This window comes from Protopterus annectens, chromosome 16.part0 (assembly GCF_019279795.1).
Source record: "Protopterus annectens isolate FY-2018-M chromosome 16.part0, PAN1.0, whole genome shotgun sequence".
Taxonomy (NCBI): Eukaryota; Metazoa; Chordata; order Ceratodontiformes; family Protopteridae; genus Protopterus; species Protopterus annectens.
Genome location: NC_056750.1, coordinates 138,856,106 through 138,879,113, shown reverse-complemented (window position 1 = coordinate 138,879,113; position 23,008 = coordinate 138,856,106). Strand labels below are relative to the sequence as shown.

General features: G+C 38.3%; 1 protein-coding gene across 1 annotated transcript in view; it reads left to right on the top strand.

Moving 5' to 3' along the window:
* LOC122790342 (solute carrier family 12 member 3-like) overlaps positions 1 to 23,008 on the top strand; it is a 71,726-nt gene that overhangs the window by 7,922 nt on the left and 40,796 nt on the right. Inside the window, exons 5-13 of the mRNA XM_044057859.1 lie at positions 394 to 504; positions 3,336 to 3,447; positions 5,051 to 5,181; positions 7,452 to 7,536; positions 10,837 to 11,042; positions 12,242 to 12,349; positions 13,851 to 13,974; positions 18,049 to 18,150; positions 22,530 to 22,685. Coding sequence (XP_043913794.1) covers positions 394 to 504; positions 3,336 to 3,447; positions 5,051 to 5,181; positions 7,452 to 7,536; positions 10,837 to 11,042; positions 12,242 to 12,349; positions 13,851 to 13,974; positions 18,049 to 18,150; positions 22,530 to 22,685 — 1,135 coding nt within the window. The remainder of the gene's footprint in view (positions 1 to 393; positions 505 to 3,335; positions 3,448 to 5,050; positions 5,182 to 7,451; positions 7,537 to 10,836; positions 11,043 to 12,241; positions 12,350 to 13,850; positions 13,975 to 18,048; positions 18,151 to 22,529; positions 22,686 to 23,008) is intronic.

Sequence of the window (23,008 nt, the reverse complement as noted above, 5' to 3'; positions counted from 1 at the left end):
AGTCTTCAACTTAGCCTGTGGGGTTCTTTAGATATACTTTCAGTAATGTTCTGATGCTATTGGACCAACTACCATTTCCTATAAAAATCAAGTGCCATAATAATATAGGGAGGGTTGCAGGGATTAGCTAACAGAGTACCGGAATGTACAGCAGACCAGGAGAGAGAGGGAGAGAGTGTGTGTGTGTGTATATGTGATGAAGGCAGGAGTTTAGCTGATACAGCTCCCTGTAACAAATACGTGCTGAGTGGTTTGCTGTTGTATTTTGGAAGTTCTATATTTGCATATGTTCAGTGTGTTTTGGGAAATCTGATTTCAGCGGTTTTGTCTCCACAATGCTGTAAATTTCTACAATAAACTGAGTAACATTCCCCTGCTTTCTTTTGTTTCAAGGAATACAACTGCACAATAGTTGATCCAGTCAATGATATCCGGATCATCGGGGTGATCACCGTCACTGTTTTGCTGGCCATTTCTCTGGCAGGAATGGAGTGGGAAGCCAAGGTCAGTGTAATGGTGCCATGTGTGCCACCATATCTATTATTATTTAATCAAATTACTTTAGCTAGAATGAGAATGGAGGAACAGAATAAAATATCTCCTTTATGGTAACACTATCGGCAGTTTTTTAACTTACAGAGCACAAAGTGTGTGCATTAACAGACATTGTATTGCAGAAACAATGTAAATGAGGTAGCAGTCTGGTTAAGTTAGTGCTGTATTTGAAACCTTTGTTACTCTTACTATTTATTTATTTTTTTGATGACTTGTTGAAGCTCAGTTACTACCTCTCTGGCTCTTTTAACAATGAAGCAGAAATTAACAACATTGTGCTTTTAAAACTGTATCTTCCTCATGTTGAAATGGTGATGGCATCTTTGCAGCATTCATATCTCATAAGTTTGGGGGAATATATACCCCCTTACCTTTTCTGTATCCGGTATTTTTGACACAGTACTGCTTCACCTCTACAGTGATGGATCCATTTCACTTTCTTCCTCCTCTATTTACATCAACATGAGTGTTCTGAGAACTGCATATTTTGCTATCACATCACACTTTCCTGCCTCTTCCACAAGCAAGCTATCTAGGTTATACTTTTTTGAATTTGTTTCTTGCATTGCATTAAGATTTGAATTAGTTTTGGTGTTTTTCCATAAGATGAATTAAACAGCAGTCTTTGCCTTGCAGGACATGACTCTTTGTCCAGAGTGCATTTATATTTGCTTTGACCTATCTGGAAGTATCCTGATATTTGTAGCAATTCTTTAAAGGAGGTTTGTTTCTAGTGCCAATGACAGCCTCTGCAGCTGTAAAGTCATTTCCATGCCTAGTTCCTCAAAGTTTAGATGCTTGATGTCTCACACAAGATTTGGCTGTTTACTATTCAACTGTGCCTTTTAATAACTTGATAACTTGACATTCCTTTTCATGGTACAGTTTAGTGTATAACAAACAGCACATGCAAAAGATAAGTTATTTATGGTCCACTGCATCTTACTCTCTGTCTTCAATATGCCCCCCACTCCCATCTCATTCTGATAGAGATTTTCACTGAAAAGCTTTTGGAACATTTTTTTCTTTAAACGTATATTCTGTTGGGAGACATGACAGGCACAGCATGTGCTACCTAACGCATTAGCTCTCTTACATCTACACAGCCATGCTGCTACATTCTAGTATAATATTTCGACTAATTTTTCTTTACCTAATGTGCAAATCTGAGCTACACAAATTAAATAAATTACCATTCTTAGGATGACCTGCGGCCTCATTTTGTAGTACATTTAAGTTATTTGTTTGGGGTCAGATATTGCAAGGTTTTGCAGGAATAGGAATTTGGAGATTCCAGTGGTGATGGACAGGTTGACAGATGAGATCAGACAGGAGGCCCCGTGGACTATGATGTTTGCAGATGACATTGTGATATGTAGTGAGAGTAGGGACCAGGTTGGGGAGACCCTGGAGAGGTGAAGATATGCTTTAGAGAGGAGAGGAATGAAGGTCAGCAGGGCTAAAACAGAATATATGTGTGTAAATGAGAGGGAGGGTAGAGGAATGGTGAGGATGCAGGAAGTAGAGTTGGTAAAGGTGGATGACTTTATGTACTTGGGATCAACAGTTCAGAGTAATGGTGAGTGTGGAAGAGAGGTGCAGAAGAGAGTACAGGCAGGGTGGGATGGGTGGAGAAGAGTGTAAGGAGTGATTTGTGACAGGCGGGTATCAGTAAAAGTGAAAGGGAAGGTCTACAAGAGGGTAGTGAGACCAGCTATGTTATATGGGCTGGAGACAGTGGCACTGACAAAAAGGAAGGAGCCAGAGCTGGAAGTGGCAGAATTAAAGATGTTAAGATTTGCACTGGGTGTGACTTGGATGGACAGGATTAGGAATCAGTATATTAGAGGGTCAGCTCAGGTTGGACAGTTTGGAGACAAAGCAAGAGAGGCGCAGTTGCATTGGTTTGGACATGTGCTGAGGAGGGATGCTGGGTATATTGGGAAACAGATGCTAAGGATGGAGCTGCCAGGTAAGAGGAAAAGAGGAAGGCCCAAGATAAGGTTTATGGATGTGGTGAGAGAGGACATGCAGGCAGTTGGTGTGAAAGAGCATGATGCAGAGGACAGGAAGAAATGGAAACAGATGATCTGCTGTGGCAACCCCTAATGGGAACATCCGAAAGAAGAAAAAGGAATTTGGAGATTCTGGATCTGCTTCAATAGGCATTTATTTTACTATTTGTCCATGCGCCTTCCTTTGTATGGCTCTTAATTGAGAATATGACTGGAACATGTGACTCATTCTGAAACTATGTGAAAGCAGAAACATTTTTTTCTAACCAGTCACACCAATATACAAGGGCTGACCTGTAAAGACTATTGATTCCCTACCTAATCCCTCTAGAGCATAATGGACAGACACAGACATACACATACATGAATAACTCCAGTCTTCATGGACTCATTTCAAGGAAGCCTTAATAAAAGACAGTCAGCAAACAAGTACTCATAAAATAGATTATTCAAAGGGATCCTTGTTACATACACATGCCATTTTTAAATTACTTTGCACAGACATCTAGAAACAGATTACCATGTCAATCCTGGAGCAGTTTTTAGGACCAGAGGGCAAAGCAGCCTGGATGGCAGTAAGTGTGGTTGTATAAACATAGATGCACTGGGTGGGTCAGACAATGCAGAATTGATGATGATTGCGATATTTCAGTGACAATAACACAAAATCATTTACCTCAAGGCATGCACCATCTGAAACTATCTTTCTGATCTTAGATACTTGTGTAAACCTCCTCACGACCTGCTATCTGTCCTCTCTTACAGGCTCAGATTGTGTTTTTCCTTGTGATCCTGGTATCCCTGGTTAACTATGCCATCGGCACAGTCATCCCAGCAACAGAAGAGAAACAGTCAATGGGATTCTTCAACTACAAAGGTAAAGCAAAGAAACAGGCAAACGTGCATGTTGGAAAAAAAAAATGAAACATCAACATTACCACAATAACCACAGCCTCATCAGCACCTCCCACAGCTTTTTAATTAGCCACACTTATATAAAAAAGATTGCCGGGGAAGAATACAGGCTGTGAATTTGCAGCCCATATTTAATAAGTTACAAATAGGTACAGAGTGGAATGATTTCAATTTTTGTGTTGGTGCATGCTGGTATTCCACTGTGCCTCATAAAGTAAGTGCCTAAGAAGGCCCATTCAGCTGTACACGTACCCACACACACATAAACATCGTGAATCATTTCACATGCACTCAAATAAACACACAGCAAGTCATTTCACATACACTCAGATACACACACACACATAAACACAGTGAATCATCTCACAGATTCAAACAAACACACACACACATAAACATGCACTTTGAAATCACCGCTGTACTACATTCTAGCCTTATCAGAAATCAGAATAAACAAGTAAATGAATAAAACAGACATTCTGAAATTCGTTTTTGTCTGCCCAGCACCACTGGTGCTACACTGTTTGCTCCAGTCTGGAAAGGTGGTGATATTTGTTAGCTAGTAATTCTAGCATTGGAGAAGGTGGCTGGGATGATGGTCTGCAGCAGCCATTTGTCTTTATTCCCATCTTATGTCAATCAGTGTATTACTTAATTCAAAGTATGTGCTATTTAAACAGATTGAAACAGCCATGGTTTTATGTAAGTGTATTTTTTCATTTCAGCACTGGCCCCCTTATTTGCAGCATTCCTGCTCTTTCTCCCTCCTGCCACATAACCTCATCAGCACAGTCTTCCATCCACTCTGAGACTGGAGCCTGTACTGGCATGACCACGGAGGGGATGTGATGACCTCAGTCAAATGGTTGTCCATCCCCACCCCATCCTTCAGGCTAAGGATGGTGCTGGGCTCAGAGTGTTTGTGTTTCCATTATATCACTGCATATTACTGACCCTTCAGCTTCTGTTAGTGGTCAGTAGTGCAGAGAAATAAACCCAGAACCCACACCTTTCACCTGTGATGATAGTGCTGCAGTAGCTGCCCCAGCCCATCTTCCAAAATGACTCTTCCGCTACCCAGGTAACAAGCTGAAGCATTCAGGCTGTAGCTGGAAATGTTCTTTTGAATCAGCTGACTCTCACAGTTATAGTTACCAAAAAATAAGCACTTTAGCTCAGTTAGGGCAATGAGGTGCCATGTCCTATTTCTAGGTTTGATTTCTTGTGTCTCCTCTTGCAGCCTCTTTGATTGCAAGGAAGTCACATTTCATATTCCCTTACATATTGTATAAGCTACAAATCATAGTTAAGTTACAATTTGTGTTCCTACTCCCCTGAAGTGAGTATGCTAGGTCTTTTCTATGCATTTTTAATTCCCTTAGTGTTTTTGTTTTGACCTATATGCCTAACTAAAAATTATCTCAGAAAAAGGACCAAATGACAGTTCTGAAAGCACAGATCCTTAAATGTTCTGCCAGTAATATATAATAGAATACAATAATACGTGGCAAGTAATGAATTTTAAACCATATCTATTATCTAACCCTATATTTCTCATTTAACAGCAAGTATTTTTGCTGAAAACTTCATCCCTCACTGGCAAGGAGAGAGTGGATCCTTTTTTGGCATGTTCTCCATTTTCTTCCCATCAGCCACTGGAATTCTGGCAGGAGCCAATATCTCTGGAGACCTCAAGGTAAAGTAACATCTAAGAAAACATTTTTTTCTCTTTTTTTGTGCTTAGGCTGTCTTGTTGTGTAGATACAGAAGGCACTTACAGTTATGTACTTGTATTTCAGCTTGTTCTGTTTCGCCATTAATCAAATATTGTACAAAAATTAAAACAATAACCTGGAAGTGAGTGTGTGGGCATCTTACAATGAGCTGTCACCTCATTCAGGATAAGTTTCTATACTTTATATGCACAGAGTGCTGGGATAGGCTCTAGCTCCCAAGACACTGATTTGGATTAAGCGAGTTACCAGATAATGAGTGAATAAAGACAACACAGTAGCTTAGAAAACATATGCTGAAAGCAGTCTTAGATTAGTCAATAATCCCTTTTGAAGAGATATGTTTTAAGGGATTTCTTAAAAGCAACTTCTAAGCCACAGATGCAAAGTCAGTGAGGCTGTGAATTCAATAGGACCATCACATGGTAGTGAGATTGCCAATCAGAGGTCTCCAAACTTGTACAGCCCCTCATCAATGAATGGAGATGACAGATAAGAAGACAGAGAATCAATATATTTTTAAGACAGACAGAAGATTGGGTGACTCTGTGGTCCATAAAGATGAAGGTCAGACTGTGACACAGGAGGCAGAATCGTGATTCTAGAGTTTCTGAGCAGTGGCAAGAGGGTTAGGAATGAGTTGCCAGCTCACCTGTCACAGGAGAATGGGAAGGAGATTTCCAGAAGGGCCACGACCCATAGTAGACAGTGGAGGTGTCAGCTTTTCTGCAAACAATGGGAGCTGCACCCAGCAGTTTCTCTACAGAATGCTACATCCTGACAGTGGGACAATAACAAAGGGCAGAGCCTAAAAAAACTGAACACTCAAGGATACTAGCTCACCTCAAGTGAACTCTTGCAGCTAATAGCAATGTGATGATGGTCAACCAGTGGAATGAATGGGTCAAAGGGCATGGAGGGTCTCAGCAATCAAAGATATGACAACCAAATAAAATATGTCTTGCCATTTTTTAATTAACAAATAAAATATGGTATACTTCAAGTCCTGAAGGACTCTAAGTTAAGAATATGATGTAAATAACAACCTTACTGTAGCCAGCAGTCAACATAAATTCCGCAACACATGGGTTAATATGGTCAGAATGTAATGACCCTGTCAGCATGCTGTCCACAAAATCAGAGGCACTTTGGAGCTGCTCAAGCTCATTGGTATCAGACAACAGTAACAGTGCATTGTGTCAATATGGACAGGTACAGATCACTGCACAAGATAAGTGTAGCAAGTTCTTCGAATGACAAAAGGTCTAAAAGTTGGACAATGTTTTAAAGATGGAAATAAGATGGCTAAACATCTGAACAGTATCTCCTTATAGCATGGAATGAAACCCATCCTTCAGGTGAGATGTTAAACCAAGGTGTCATCTACTTAAGTAGTAGGTAGCCCAGGTGGATGTAAAAGAACCCACGGCACCTGCTGAAAAGAGTTGGGAAAGTTCCTCAATGCCCTGGCCAAATTTCCCCTAGTAGCATAAATACCACCTCCAATTCTCCCCTGAAAAGAGGCCATTAGCCTAGTAGGACTAACCCGATTAACAAAGGATAAATAAATAAAAAACTAAAGTGGGCCATTTGGTTTATAGCATTATATTATGAGGGTACTGTTGTAAAGCAATGATGGGTTGAAGTTAAATTCTTTCTGAAACAACAGGATATGAAACATTTGGTAACCACACACCTTATAATGCAAAGATATAGTCCAAGTAAGATTACCTCCATTTTTTGCTTGTAGGTGATGGAGATATTTATTATTATCTGTGTATATAGCTAGATTTAGAACTAGGTTAACAGCTGAAGTCGACAATTGTCTGCAAATATTTTAAAATTATGTACAAGTATTAGTAGCATTCTTAGAATAGCCATGCACTGAGTATCCCTTGGTAGTCCTCAGATGAATTTGTTTATTTTCTGAACTATGGCAATTTTTTGCTGTGCAGTTTATATATTGAAAATAACTGATATTGTTGTGTCACATTTAATTCTTTGTACATATATTTTCTAGGTTTTCCAGTCTGCAAATGTATGTTCACATCCATTATTTTGTCAGGCCTTTACATTCTCTTTTATTGTAAGGATGCTTCCCAAAAATGCTTCCCCAATGGTATAGGCTGTGACTCATATTCTGTAAGCTGTTATTCCATGGACAGACCCTCATTTTAAGTCTTGTTTGCTGTTATAGGTCCCTTATTATGTGTTATGTTTATTGATATTCTAGGATCCTGCAGTTGCTATTCCCAAAGGAACTCTACTGGCAATCTTCTGGACAACAATATCCTACCTGGCAGTTTCAGCTACAATAGGTATGTTCAAAAAGCATAGTGCATTAATGTACATTGTATGTCTTAGAATGTATGCTCACAAGTACATAACGGCTTGAAGGTTGTATGTCTTGGAATTTATGCTCACATGTGCATAACGGCTTCAAGGTCGTATGTCTTAGAATGTATGCTCACATGTGCATAAAGGCTTCAAGGTCATATGTCTTAGAATGTATGCTCACTTGCATAACGGCTTCAAGGTTGTATGTCTTAGAATGTATGCTCACATGTGCATAAAGGCTTCAAGGTCATATGTCTTAGAATGTATGCTCACGTGCATAACGGCTTCAAGGTTGCATGTCTTAGAATGTATGCTAACATGTGCATAATGGCTTGAAGGGTGAGTGTAAGCCTTCTCAATTGCAGCATATGCACCAATGATTAGTGGGTGGGCTGTACTGAAGAATAATATCCACTTCAGTGATGTTATTCTCCTGGAAAGTCATCTATTACTCAGTGCCAGCTGACCAAGGAAGATGTTATGCCACTTCTAAAATGAGAGCTATCATATAAAACATTGAAATTGTTAATGCAAAATTATTATTATTATAATTATCATTATTATCATTTATGGAGTCTGGTCACTCCGGTCTTACTTCATGGGCACTTAAAATGAGGGCAACTTCATATCATCAATAGGTGACACAGCAGTTTGGTATTAAAGTGGTAATACTGATGTATGAATGTGGTGATACTAAATTCCCTTAAAACAAGAACATAATATTCATAAATTTAGCTTTCATGTGCACTAGAAGTGATTCGGACCAGTTTGTGTTTGATTTTTCCTATGCTATCTGTTACTTTATTTTTTATAATAATTTAAATCTACTGTATTTTAATTGATCCTCAATCTACATTTACGTTATACAGTTCTGTTTACTTTATTTTTGGGGTGTGGAAAGTTGCCAAAGGGAAGCATGAATTCAAAAGTCTGCTGAATTCCACTTGTAGAATAACAACATATTCTCCCCGTCTTAATTTGATGACAATAACAATGTAATGAGAGGATTTTTAACTACTCATCAAAAAGCAGTTGCATTTAATACTGTTTACATTACCAAGTATTTCCAATTTATCTGAAAAAAGGATCAGTGTGAAAATTAGAAAAAAGGTGATCATATTTTTTGTCTTTCTTTAACTGAAAAGATGTTATAGCCGGGCCCAGATAATGTTTTTGGTTTAAGGTGTGACAATAATGGTCAGCTTTATGCTGAATGTTCATTGTATCTTGAATGTGACTGCTTTTCATGCCTAGGGCTGACAGAGCAAAGATCAACAGTACTTTTTATTTAAAAGGTAGCAAAGAAATACCCATTACAGAATGACAACAACCAGTTTCATATCAGAAAAGAGAGAGCCCATTTTGTAAAAATTACAGTATTAATTGTTAGCTGTACTACCCAGCACAAAGAGACTTTCTTTGTTGGTCACATGACTCAGTGGGAGCAGCACGTGTGTCCCTTGTCCATGGAAAGTCCATGGATGAATAAAAAATACAAGACTTTTAATAGATGTATTACAATAAACAAGGCATTGATCCAGCACAAGGAGCAGCTGACCCAAAAATAAAGGCTATAAAATTTTACACACCTTGGTGTGCTACACACAAAATAAACTGTATAGTAAATTCCAAAACTCACCAATACATTAACAAGACTTCATGAACAAAGCCCACATGTGAAACCATGAGGAAAATGGAAATTAGAAAATAAGTACTTTAAAATATCAAGACAAGATCCATAGTCCATAGTCCATAATAGTAGCCAGCCAAGGTGTAACAGCAGAAGCACAGAGGTCTTGTATTTATATCCCAGGAGATTTTGCCAAGTTGTCTCCATTGTGACTAGCATACAAACTGCTAGTTAGTCCAGTCACTGAGAAGGTCATTCCAGTTGTATTTTTGCCTACTCAGGTGTGATACTGACTGCAGGGATTGTAGAAGGCACTGAAAGCATACCTTAAAAGGGACAAAAATGTGGGGACAGTTAGCCATTTGGGTATAGATAATATTCACTGGCATAGTACGAATAATTATCAGATCAGAAACAAAGTTGTGACTGACTTAGATGAAAAATCTGATTCAACTTGGCCTTCTCATATTTACCACTTGACACACAAAGTCACCCCCAGTTCACTGGTTAAAGTTTCTGTCCCGCACCTTTAGGATCTGGGGTTCAATACTGACCTTCCATTGTCTGTCTGCAGTTTTTTCTAGGTCTGAGTTTTCTCTAGGTGTTGAGTGTGCTCTACTTTCATCACCCTTCTCCAAAACATGCCATTTGATTGGCTGCCCCAAATTCTCCATATGTATTGCATTTAGTCTTGTGGGTTTGGTCATGGCTGAAATGGTTTGGAAGATATCAGGTCAATTATCCAGTTAAACAAATAAAACAACTATCAGATTGATTATTCAGTTAAATAAATACAATTAATTTCAGCCAAATTATCCAGTTAAATAAAATAAAGATCAGGTTAATTATCCAGTTAAGTAAATAAAATAAGGTTCAAACAAATTATCCAGTTAAACAAAATAAGGATTGGGTCAGCTATCCAGTTAAACCAATAAAATAAGGTTAAACCAATGCATTATGATCAAATTATAAATCTCTTTCCCTAATATTAACAGAATATAAAAAAGTGTACACACAGTAGATTTCAGTGGTGAGAGCCTTCATTGGGTTTTAGGAGAGTGAGCGAGTTCCGGCTACTGGCTTGAGTCTGGTGTGGGCTCCCACTGAAAATGCCATTGTTTTTGACCCAGAACAACATATTTTGCCTCACTGTGAGCTTAACAGAGCCATGCAGCAAGCAATCTAATGACAAACCTTCTTAAGGAAGTACTCTAAATGGGTTTAATGCATCTGGGTCAGGACAAAAAAAGACCGAGATATCCCTAAAGATGTCAGCATGAAAAAGATGATAAAGGAAAGATGATTCATAAAAGAAAACTCATTCAGGATAGTTGGCATGACTGTGATGGGGTATGAAATAATTAGATTCTCTGTTAACATTTCTGTGCTGTAGATATGACATGGCAGTTTCTGTGGTACATATGCATTTATCTCTGTCAACACAAGAAGACATAGGATCTATTGAGTTTGCCTTACTTGTGAAGTTAGCCCCTTGTGTAGTTTCTTCTGCAAAGCTATATCCCTTCTCCTAAGCTCCCTTGAAATCTCTCCTTAATCTGTACCCCACTACTTTCCCACGCCTAACATGATTTTCGTAATTACCTAATTTATGGTTGACAAGTTACTGACAGTGAATTGTTTTTATCGTAAGGTTCATGTGTCCTGCGGGATGCCTCTGGGAACATTAATGACACACTGGAAGCTGCATTAAATGAGACACTGGTACCTGAGCTGAATGGCATAGCGATCGGCAACGCTACATCAGACTGTGAAGGACTGGAGTGCAACTATGGTTGGAATTTCACTGACTGTCGAACAAATGAGAACTGTCAGTATGGACTGATGAATTACTATCAGGTAACTTTTGTCCATATTATGGCACTGATTATTCTTGTATTGCCTGTGGTGATAGTACAAGAAACGGTCATTAGTCATTCACCTTTGTCATATCTGTAGGTACTTACCTGTCATACTAAAGCTAGACGGTTCTACCACTGACTGTAATTCTGTCTCTCAACTCACGTAAATGTATGATAAATGAGTCAGGCCCTAGGCTACTATCTATTCAGCAGAACTGCAATGACCTACTTATAGATTGATTTATTGACTAACTGAATGATCACTTCCATTTTGTTCGCAAGCTGTGTTGTGCTGAGCTAAAGGTCACTTTTTTATGGAAACCCTGAGATCAAATTATTTGACAGTCAGAATCTTGACATAAAGTACTAATGTAGTTAACTTTGGGATTTATTTTTAAACTGCATCTTGTATAAGTCTGGAATATTCTACAGCCAATTTAGACATCTTTTTGCTGTAAAATATTCAAGTCTGAACACAGAAAGCATTTTTAAGTAAAGCTGAAATGAAAAGGTCAAACTGTCAAATAGCTGTGTAACTGCAGGTTGTTTGGCTATGGCTGAATAAAAACTGTGAGGAAATGTGTGATCATTAGTTAAAGAAGAGATACAATTTCTGTGTTTCCAAAATGGATTAAGTTAAAGTGCATATAGAACAGACATTAGTGCCTTGTTAATAAATTAAAAAGTTAATTTTAAAAAAAGTAAGTCATCAGCAATTTGTTTTCCCATTCTGCCAAAAGCTTCTGAAACATTACACCATAATGTATTCAAAGGTCATTCACTTTTTTTTTTATATTTCACTATCTACTTGATAAAGAGAGATGATTTCTAAATATCTGAATTTATTATTCCACAATGGCTCTCAAAAAATGTACATAATGTGTTATATTGCAATTCCAATGAACGGTGAAAGACAGCAACAGCTTTCAGATATATACTATCCATTTGAATTTTTAGCACTTTATTTTGAAAACGTCTATCCTTTCTACTGTTTCAGCTAAGAATTGACAAGTATAGTACTATTATATTCTTGACATAATGTATTTTTAGACTACTCATACATTTGTGGGCCGTAATTATCAGTGTGTTTCTCGGGTTAAAATTCTGATCATTTTATAGAACAAAAATGCACAATTTTCCCTGTGATAACAGAAACTGGCTTATTTACTATGAGTACTTTTCTTTTCTTGTCCTCAGACTATGAGTATGGTGTCTGGTTTCGCTCCTCTCATCACTGCGGGAATCTTTGGAGCTACACTTTCCTCAGCTCTGGCCTGCCTTGTTTCTGCCCCCAAAGTGTTCCAGGTAAGACACGTTACCTTAACTGTCAGAATTACTATGAAATCTTTCAAATGTGATAAATTTGGGTGTCTCCCTACTCACTTTTTATCAGGTATCAATAGTCTGTTAAGGGTGGCCACGGTGGTGCAGTGGTTATCTTTGCCACCTCATAGCAAGAGGTTCTCCGGTTCGATTCTCGGCTGGGGTGCCTTCTGTGCGGAGTCTGCATGTCCTCCCTGTGGTAGCGTGGGTTTCCTCTGGGTGCTCCGGTTTTCTCCCACATCCCAAAGACATGCAGTAGGTGGATTGGACTCTCCAAATTGGCCCTAGATGTGAGTGTGTGTGCATGTGTGGGCCTTCTGTGGAAGGTTGGGCGCCGGGCTGGCAACTCAACACCATAAAACTCCACTGCCAATCATGAGCAGACAGATGATCTGCTGTGGTGACTCCTAACTGGGAAAAGCTGAAAGAAGAAGAATAGTCTGTTAAACAAAGGGCAAGTTTTCTTTCCTACCTTCAATGGGTTAGTTTTATAATATGATACGAATGTTGTATTTTCAATTTCTGCTCAAATAAATAAATACAATTCAAAGTGTAATTGCAAGATTAGTTTTCAGCCGGAGGGCAATCTACCCACCCCCATGGAGGGCAATCCCCCACCCCCACCCTCAAACTCCCTATGCAGTGAACTTTGCCTCCGTACAACCTTGTTTAATAAGCCACTGCACCTTTGAGACATTGGAATGTGCAATTTCCCCCTTGAAAGATGTTCACACTTCTACATTGACAATGAGTATATACTACCATATCAATGGGATTACAGAAATTATTTAACTCAAGTACCATATATTTTTCAGTATTATTAGTACTACCTGGCATGCGAGTGTACATGGACTTTCTAAACTGCAGTGCCCTTACCTTTCACAAGCACTAATCAAGTCACAGTATAAAAACTGTGATGATGTCTGCTGCTCACTGCTATTTCCTATGGAGATAAACATCGTAATTCAGTTTTGTGACACTTCTATCTTTTGTTTGTGTTAACAGTGTCACACTGTGAAACCTGTAAGGCTGAATTATATTTCCTCACACTCTGTACTTGCTAATCCCCCATCCTTCAGTGCAAGCTAGTAAAAAGATTACTACAGCTGTGTGTTTTAACAATGATTGTTTCTCTTTAAATAAAACTTTAGTCTTCTGCATTGCAAACCATTCATTCTTCATGAGAAGATGCGCATCACAGTGTGGGGAGCCTTAAATTGTTTGCATAAACCATATGTGGTCTAGAAATAAGCAGTTTTCTTTACTAATGTTGCATTTTCCTTCACATTTTTCCAACCATTAACCTCATCTCAAAAAAAGGAAGGCAGAAAGACTTGTACAGGTAGTGCTGACATTAACAATGACTACCCCAAATGAAGTGTAAGCATTAACAATGACTACCCCAAATGAAGTGTAAGCATTTACAATGACTACCCCAAATGAGAAGTGACACTCCTTTGCTGTCTTCTATGTTTTCTTTCAGTGTCTTTGTGAGGACAAGCTGTATCCTGTAATCGGATTCTTTGGAAAAGGTTATGGGAAAAATAAGGAGCCAATCAGAGGCTACATACTTGCTTTCCTCATTGCAGTTGGGTTCATTCTGATTGGTAAGTCCATTTCATTTTTTTTTTCCTGTGAATTATCTTACACAATGACAGCCCCTAAAACAAACGGTAGATGTGTTGTGTGCCTAGCGATTGTACTTTATAAATACTGTGAATTAGCTGTTTTATACTGTTGTTAAAACTGTAGTTCCTGAAGAGCATATTAAAACATCTTAAGTGATTTCTGATGTTCTAAGGCTGATGTCTCCTGCTGTCTTCAAACTACTTCTGTGTAGATTCTTGTAGTAATGGAACCGAAATCTCTCAAAAAAAATTACTAAGCCTTATACAGTCAGCAAATAATGCCAGACTCGTGATTATCATTTGACTGTAGAATACGTGCAATATCTTTTTTAAATAATTAGCATAAACTCTCAGGTAAACTAGAAGAGGAGGAAAACAGAAGTGTAAGAGTGCATTCTCAAAAAAATAAATAAATAAAAATTCTGCCTCGAAGGAAGGCTATTGCTTTTTATGAACCAGAAATGTATCACTTATTATCTCAATGAAAAAAAGTTGATTTTCCATCTTTAGGTTACTGTCATTGTTAAGTAGAACAAATATGACAACAAAGAAACAGAACTTTGTTGCTTCATAGTACTCATTTGCTTGGTTCCTGACAAGTAGTACCCTTTGTACAGAATCCGTTTATCCTCTCATGTCCCCATCACTTTGTACGTGTACTATAGTTCCCTCCCACAACCCAGAGGCTTTTTGCAGATCGTTATTCCTCCAAACTACCCATAGATGTGTGTGTGTTGTATTTGAGAGTGTATATACAGTCTGTGATACACTGGCATCCCAGCGAGGACGAGCTTCACTTCTTGTACCTACTGAGTGCCAACACAGGTTTCAGAACCCCATGACCCTGCAAATTATATTTTTTCTGTCCATTGTGTATATTTAGGTGTAAGAAACTAAATACATATATATATATATATATATATATATATATATATATATATATATATAAGTTACACAAAAAAAACTCAAACTTCAGTCAATGTAACAAAGTAAATATGACCCCATATTACAAGGCTTATAATTATCTGTTTTACTATAAGTATTAATAAATGTGTGCTTAACATCAAACAAGGAAGGTGATATATTTCAACAAAAAAGTTGTCAGAATCTCACAGAATATATTCACTCTTAAACATCCAAGGGGATGTAGAAAAAGATGAGAGTGGTAGTTACTGATCTCAGTAGCATGCCCTGCAGTTTTAGAATGTCCTTGCTATGACATACAGCTCAGTAACAACTTGTGACTGTCCACTTCTTTACATGCTCTGGACATTTAATGGCTCACTAGAGAAAGTAGATGCCACAAATGACAAGAAACAAAAGAAGCATACCTCAGTACAACTCTGTGAATATTTTGTTCATACCCAACAACTTGACCTTATAGCTTTCCTGGCCTGAATGAGTCTGACCAATGTATTCTCTCCATACTACCCTGGAGAAACACCTCACATTACATGATGGAAGTCTACCTTATTGTTGGCCAGATAAGTTTTATTACCAGGGAGTGTAAAGGGAGGGCTGTCATAAGCTGGTTGTCATGTATGACAGCTGGGGATTTTTTTCTACATGCTAAGTACACTCATGGGTGAAAAGTTTGGGACACAGAGTACAATGCATACTGTCCTTGTCTGTATGTGTATATGTTTACTCTATAAAAATGTCAGCATTACCTATTGCTGTGCCATACTGCCCAGCAAGATGCCTGCTGCCATAACCTCTGCCTCGCAATACTTGACCTGTGTGTGTGTGTGTGGGGGATACTCACTAAGCACTCACTCCCCCTTCTGCTCAGTCAGTTCAAATTAGTTACTGGACCTTCTATGTGAACCCTGGTTCCATGAACCTATGGAAGCCCTGAGTACTGGTAAAACTCATTAATGAAGTCTTCTCAGAGCTGTTAGCCATAGGGTTTGCTTTTCTTATTTTATGTTTTCACACTGATTTGCCCTTTTTGATCACGTATAAATGCTTTAACAGGTATGATAATATTATGAACTCAGTGCTGCTGTAGCTTCTGTGGATAGATGAAACTGATGGTTTAGCAGATACCTAGGATAATTATGGCCAATAGACTGTTGTAATTTATAAAAACAAACAAATAATTAAACAAATAAAATAAGTTCACACCAGCACAGCACATTAGTGAGTTGTTAGTGTCATTGTTCTCTGCTTCATTTTCCAACTGGAGCACCTTTTCTGCAGTCTTATACCTTCCCTGTGACCAGTTGGCGTTTTGCTGCATTTCTCCATCTTTCTTCTGCATCCCCAAAAATGCTGCAAATAAATTGGTGTTACTCCAACTTGCCCATAGGTGTGTCTGCAACATGTATATGTGTGAATGCACCCATCAATGGATTGACATCCCAACGAGAATTAGTTCTGCATTACGTCCACTGAGTACTAGGATAGTCTCGGGCTCTGCAACCATTAATAGGATAAAGTGGGTTTCAGAGAATGAATGAATTAACAAACTAAGCCTATAACTTCAAAAACAGAAAATAATGTTTGTTGGCATATAAACAAATAAGGGTAAAACTTAAACTGCTATTCAACTTAACATGTTTTAGTCCAAGGAGGAAATGCTAACTGCAGAAGTAAAATTTAAAAGATAGAAAATGAAATGCTGGGTTCTGGAAATGTGGAGATGTCTGATCAATATATTTATATGCTTAGAATATGATACAATAACTTTATATAGCTTTTCTTGCATGCCATTTTATGAGTTGCTGTTGGAAAGAAACAGTGGGCTTTGTAGTCTTTGTATTAGGTTCATAGGTTCATAGGTTCATACTAGGCTATCTGCCCAAGGGCATTTATGTGACACTGAAGTAATCCTAGGGGTATTATCTGATCTCCCATCCATTGGTCAAGATTCCTCTTGAACAAGGTATTTATAACCGTGTCCAAGGTTTAAGTCTCCCGCCTTGTGGTTCTGGATCTAGAACATTCGAGCAGGGCATTGTACTCAATCATAGGTCCTAATGTGAGATGAGTACAGAGGATGACCTCTCCCTTGATCTATGTGTGAATCCCTTCATGATCATCAGGTAAGAGGGTTTTCCTTTTTTCTACTTAACTACTTAACATGTGTGTCAAGTCAAGACTACTTGTCACCTATATGGTAGCTAGGGTAACCTTTGTTTTTCCGAGGAAGTGACTATTTTTTTTTTTTTTGCTTCAGGCCATGGTCTGGAGGATATCTTGTCAGATGATGTGTTTCGACTATGGCCCAGTTTGCAGTCATCTGCAAACTTTTTTTCACCTCCTGTGTTTCCTTGTTTGTAGAAACTTCAAAAAGAGAAGATGAACAAGTGGACCCAGGACTGAGCCCTGTGGGACACCACTTTGTTTTGAGTCTGGAGCTCTGGCTCCAGCAACTCTGACTGTCCCCTGTCTGTTGCCAGTTTGTTTGCAACCCCATCTTGTGATGTATTTCCTATGTCTTTTATTTGAGTTTCCATTATGATCCTCCCATGGCTTTTGCAGATAAGGCTTGTCAAGCTAATGGGCGGTAAATTCAGGGGTCTGGGGGGCACACGCCCTTATGAAGTGGGACCACAGTCGCCCACCTAGCCCCACCTTGGGGTGAGGTATCCTGAGGGAGGTGAGGCTAAAAACAGCTTAACTGTGGGTTTCCTCGTTCGTTTTGTTCATGAAGAAGCCAGCAGCACACCACCATCACGTCCCATGGATGCTGTGTTTTTGCCTTTAGTGAGGGCAGTTCTCCTGGGGCGTTGGAGATGTTTGGGGGGCTAATCCTCTCCTTTTGGGGGAGGGGGAAGTTTGCACTGAACCTGTCAGCCAGTATGTTAGCAATGTGTGTAGTTTCAGTAATTTTCATTTTGATTTGAGACGATTCTCCTAGGTTTCTAACATAGCTAAGAGGCCTTATGATTGTTGTCTTTTCCTCCTTGATTTTTTTTCTCTCAAAATTTGCCTTGGATGATTTTTATGAGCTCTTAGTTTTTACTTATAATGATCTGCTATATTAATGCTTTGTGCGTAAAACCCAAATGACCAGACAGTCATGTGACTTTTTTTTATCTTTTCCAGCGGAACTCAACACCATTGCTCCAATCATCTCCAATTTCTTCCTGTGCTCCTACGCCCTCATTAACTTCAGCTGTTTCCATGCATCTATTACCAACTCCCCAGGTATGTTGGACAACTACATATTGTTTTATTATTTTGTTATTATTTTGATTTTGTTTAAGGGGTTTGTCAAAAAAACACTTTTCAGCGGTGGGCTGGGAAGAAAAGCTACAAAATACTATGAACATTTTTAAACAGACATTCAGTAATATGTATTTTTTTTTTATGAACAGACATTAAATAATATGCATTAACAATTACACATTCTTTTGATAATTAGATTACATTCACATGAAATAAAGGAAACTCTTACAGTATAAAAGATACTTATGCATTAGTAGATATTTATCACTCCATTATTGTACTGTATTAAGAACGACAGGAAACAGACAGCCTCCTGATCATCTGTATAAATGCCCTAAACAGATAACCTCTGTTTTTTTTTTTTTTTGTAAAAAAGGCCTCAATGCAATGAGATCTCGTCATAACTATTTACTATATGGGGGGGTCAATCACAGTGAAAAATGAGGGAAGGAAGCAAATCCTGAGAAAGACACATAAAGGCACAGAATGGCTTCCTGGAAATAATGGTATTTCTTAAAATTATCAGTTGCTTTAGGTATTACTGTACAACCACTCACTGTTCAGTATAAATGGTGATTGAAAAACTTGATAAAATGAAACTTATTCCTATAGGTAGAACTTTTGGCTAATATCAAATACTGAAACAATACTAATTTCACAAACTTTAATCATGCTTTGACTTAGGAATGGAGTCCATTCCCATCATGGTATTAGAAACCCAAAAAACTTGGAGAAATTAAACTGGTAAAATTGATGCAGAGTACTTCATTTGCCTTTTGCACCATTAACGGGATTAAGCTACTTAGTTGCATCATAACTTCTACATACAGTTTAATTTTATACTGTGTTTGTAGATATATGGGTAATGGGAAAGATACAGTTCAACAAAAATACTCACATAAGTGATGTAAAATCACATTAATCCACTCTGCTATTTATTTGATGAGTTAAGGTCTGTCTGTTAGTCTGTGCAAATGCCCCGTTGTATCTTTGTTACGTACTAACTATCCGAATCAGTAATTTGTCTCTGGCTATATTCCTTTTTCACTTGCGTTACGAAATTTGGTTCAGTTCTACTGTCATGATGCACTCCTGTCAGTGTATGCAGATGTTTTGCAGCATGAGACTCCACTGGTTATCAGTTTATGCAGTCAGCCCATTTACCACATGATCAGAAAAATGCAGGAGGAAGAATTTCAGATAATGAAATTGTTGGATCAAAACACTAATAGTTTATTTTTCTATCTATAAGAAGGTAAGGCAAATATGATAAATGGAGAATATTTAATTATGTCAAGCACATAATCCAAAATTTCAAATGTTTAGCTGCAAGTGCTAAATTAATTTGACAAACTAAAAAGAATTATGTCTATATTAGTACTTTACTAATATATAAAATATAAGCACAGATAAGCACAGACACATATCTCTCAACCCCTTCACACAAGAGTCCTGGACAAAGCCAAAAGTAATGGGGAGTGGACACACAAAGTCCCAAAATTAGATCTTATCAACTTAGAAAGATATTAGAGTATCAGTTGTTGCCTTAGTATGCATTTTCTGAAGGATATGTAGTCTGAATCTGAAAATGTCTATCATTATTTAGTAACTGCAATCCTCAATGGTTAAGTGAAAAAGAGAGATTATGAAGTTCTAGATGAGTGAATAAGTTGGACAGAGTGCACTACGGTGGAGAAAACATCACCTTATATAATGATAGCAGAAAAAAAGACCAATGACTATATAGCCACCTATCTGGTTAGGTCAGAAGTAGTGACAAATGATTTTAGATTCATAGATGCATAGATATTCCAAGGCCACTAAGTCTCATGATCATTCCCAGCTTGCCAGTACCCTCCTTCAGGATACACCTCCTTTCTCCAAGAGGGCAGTACCAGTTAATCCCAGACTAACTTTGTGGATACCCATCCAGTCATCTTGTTAATGTTTAAAGGCAGATAGAGAGTCACACTGCTTAACATGTAGGGGAAGTTTATTCCAGAGGTTTGGGACACAGTGGTTACAAACCCACCCCTCCACTGTGTTTTATGTATCTAAGTTGCTGGTTCTACTACTGGTAGAAATACTGGACTTGTGGTGAAACCAGAAGCTCAGGACAACTGGGTCTGTAATGACACAGTAAGCAAGACAGAGGTCTTCCCTCAAAAGTCTGTAAGATACTGAATTAAAGGATTCAGCTTCCAGCCTCTCTTGGTAGCTTGAGGACTTTAGGTCTATGATTTTACTGGGGAGGAACCTTTGAGGTTTTTCCAACTGTTTGATATGATTAGTGAGTTACAACCCAAAGGGGGCATTACATTCCATAATTGACTTCATTAGTGCTTTGTATAAAGAACTGATTACCTCTTCAGACCTTGATTATAGCTCTTTGGCAATTTACTGGCATAAATGTAAGGATTTCCTGATGACCTTTGTTACATAAAGGTCAAGAGAGACTGAGATATCAACCCAAATAATTAGGACCCTTTCTATATTTTCATTATGTAGAGGTGTGTAGTCAAGACTGCATGGTGAATGGAGAGGTTGTATATCAAAAGCAATGATAAAACAAGTCTTAGCATTTCGTTTGAGTCCATTTCTGATACAAGACTTTATTGTAGATGGTAGACTGGTTATCATAGGCTGACTTAAAAACAACCCCTAGTTTTGTAATCATCTGCAAACTTTGTTGGCCAGAGGTCCTGGCTCTCTGACTGGGAAATATGGGAAGCAAATAACAAAATATTTTGTTCTTGAACTGCCACTGGCAGCACAGACACACTGGAATCATAAAGGTTACCCCAGAGGGTACACATGGTGTACACAACTTAGCCAATACTGCTGACGTGAAAGATCTTACAGGAAGGTCAGGCTACAGAATTCCTGGAAAGTCTGCCCTCTATACTTGTCAGCGTTACTCAGGGACAAGAGAGAGAGACAAATCACTAAAGGTCATATGATAAACTGGTCAAGTTATTGAATGAGCACTGCTTTATGATGAAGTCTCTTAGGAATAATTGCAACTCATTTTATAAATTCACAGTTAGCATATAACACTATTTTTCACATATCCTCTGTAAAGTCTATATGTATGTATGTATGTATGTATGTATGTACACATTCTTGTTTGAATTTAGATGGATTCATGTCAGTTCACCAAAGGCAGTATCTGCAAATGTAGAAACATTGAAATATGTTTGCTGAAACTGCCTTCAGTAAATGTCCTGAGGAAAGTATTTTTTGCAGGGGGACTTTCCCATGTTGGGGAGGACACCCCCATATGCCTTGACTTGTATAGACCAACTTCTGAATCACACAACAGTGGAGGAAAAAAAACAAACTCCACTACTGCTGAATGTAGTTATGGAAAACTTACTTCAGTGTTTGCATATTGCCGAAATGTTCACATTTAGACATCTTACAGCGCTCATCCTGTGTCCATGAACAAGTCAATGTAAGGCGACCAAAGCTCAAGCAGATCTGCACATCTACTGCAAACAGCCCCACTTTTTCTCTCTCTTCCCCATATTTCACCCATCTCAAACCCCACTGAATTTTGTCAGCCTAGCTTGTCATCCTCAGCACTTTGTATTAAGTTCAGTTTTGTCTAACTCATAGCATCAGTTGCTGTTTGCATGCATGTATTAATACATGTATTAAACATGCTAAGTTCATTGTTGATAACCATAGCTGAATGACCTCAAAACCATTAGATTTAGCATCACTGTAGAATGCATAGAAACTTCCTCCTTCAAATATGTTTAAATTGTGTTTATTTAGTTTTAAATCAACAATTTACTATGATCTCCTTTTGTATATTATGTGTAACAAGATGTTATGCACTCAGACTCATTGCACTTTTCATTAGCATCACCATCAGGATTACTACCCTTTTTCCAGTTTTGTAATGGGGTCAGATGTCACACCAACAAAACAAAACAAAAAAAAAGCTTCCACAGGTCATACTTGAACTTCTAACGACTATCTGCATCATCATCATCCTCTGTCCTGCCTTTTACCACCTGAACTCTATTAATACATCGGGTTCACATCTTGGCCCACACTCCTACATCTCTCCGCAATATTTGCATACATGCAGATCTGCTTATGAGAGTACATGCATTCCGACAGGTTTGTATACTATAATTTGCTTCTATTTATAAGCAGCTGGCAATGACTTGTTCTGCTGTCCTACATGTTAAGAAAAGCCTTCATAATCTCTCACAAGAATAAAAAACATACTTTCAGTGGCCAGATGATGACAGTTAGAACTGTTGTATGGCAGTGATGTGTTTGTTGTGTTATGTTTATGCCCTTTGCTTTTTCTGTCATATCTCCTTCTCCCCTCCCCCTCACAGGTTGGCGGCCCTCATTCCACTATTACAACAAGTGGATAGCACTGCTTGGTGCAGGAATATCGGTGGTCATCATGTTTCTCTTGACTTGGTGGGCGGCTGTCATTGCTGTGGGCATCATTGTCTTCCTTCTGGGTTATGTGACATACAAGAAACCAGGTAAGAAAACAAAGAAAAGTGCCATATCATATTTTGAGCTGTCTGAACTATGCCTTTTCAGCTGCAAGACTGTTTCTTTTCCTTAATTATGCAGAAGTTAGGCAGCCTTTCTGGTAATATAATGTAATAGAATTTGGTGGAAGCCAGAAGCAAGCATGCTGTACTGCTACAGCTATTGGTGTAGTATGTGTTATATATGGGGTACCTGTCAAATCTTTGAACGCTCAAAATTTCGAGCGTTATGTGGTCGAGACCAAACATTTGAAATTTGAGTGCTCGAAGATGGACTTTCAACGGCACCATACAGTGCAAATAGGGAGAAT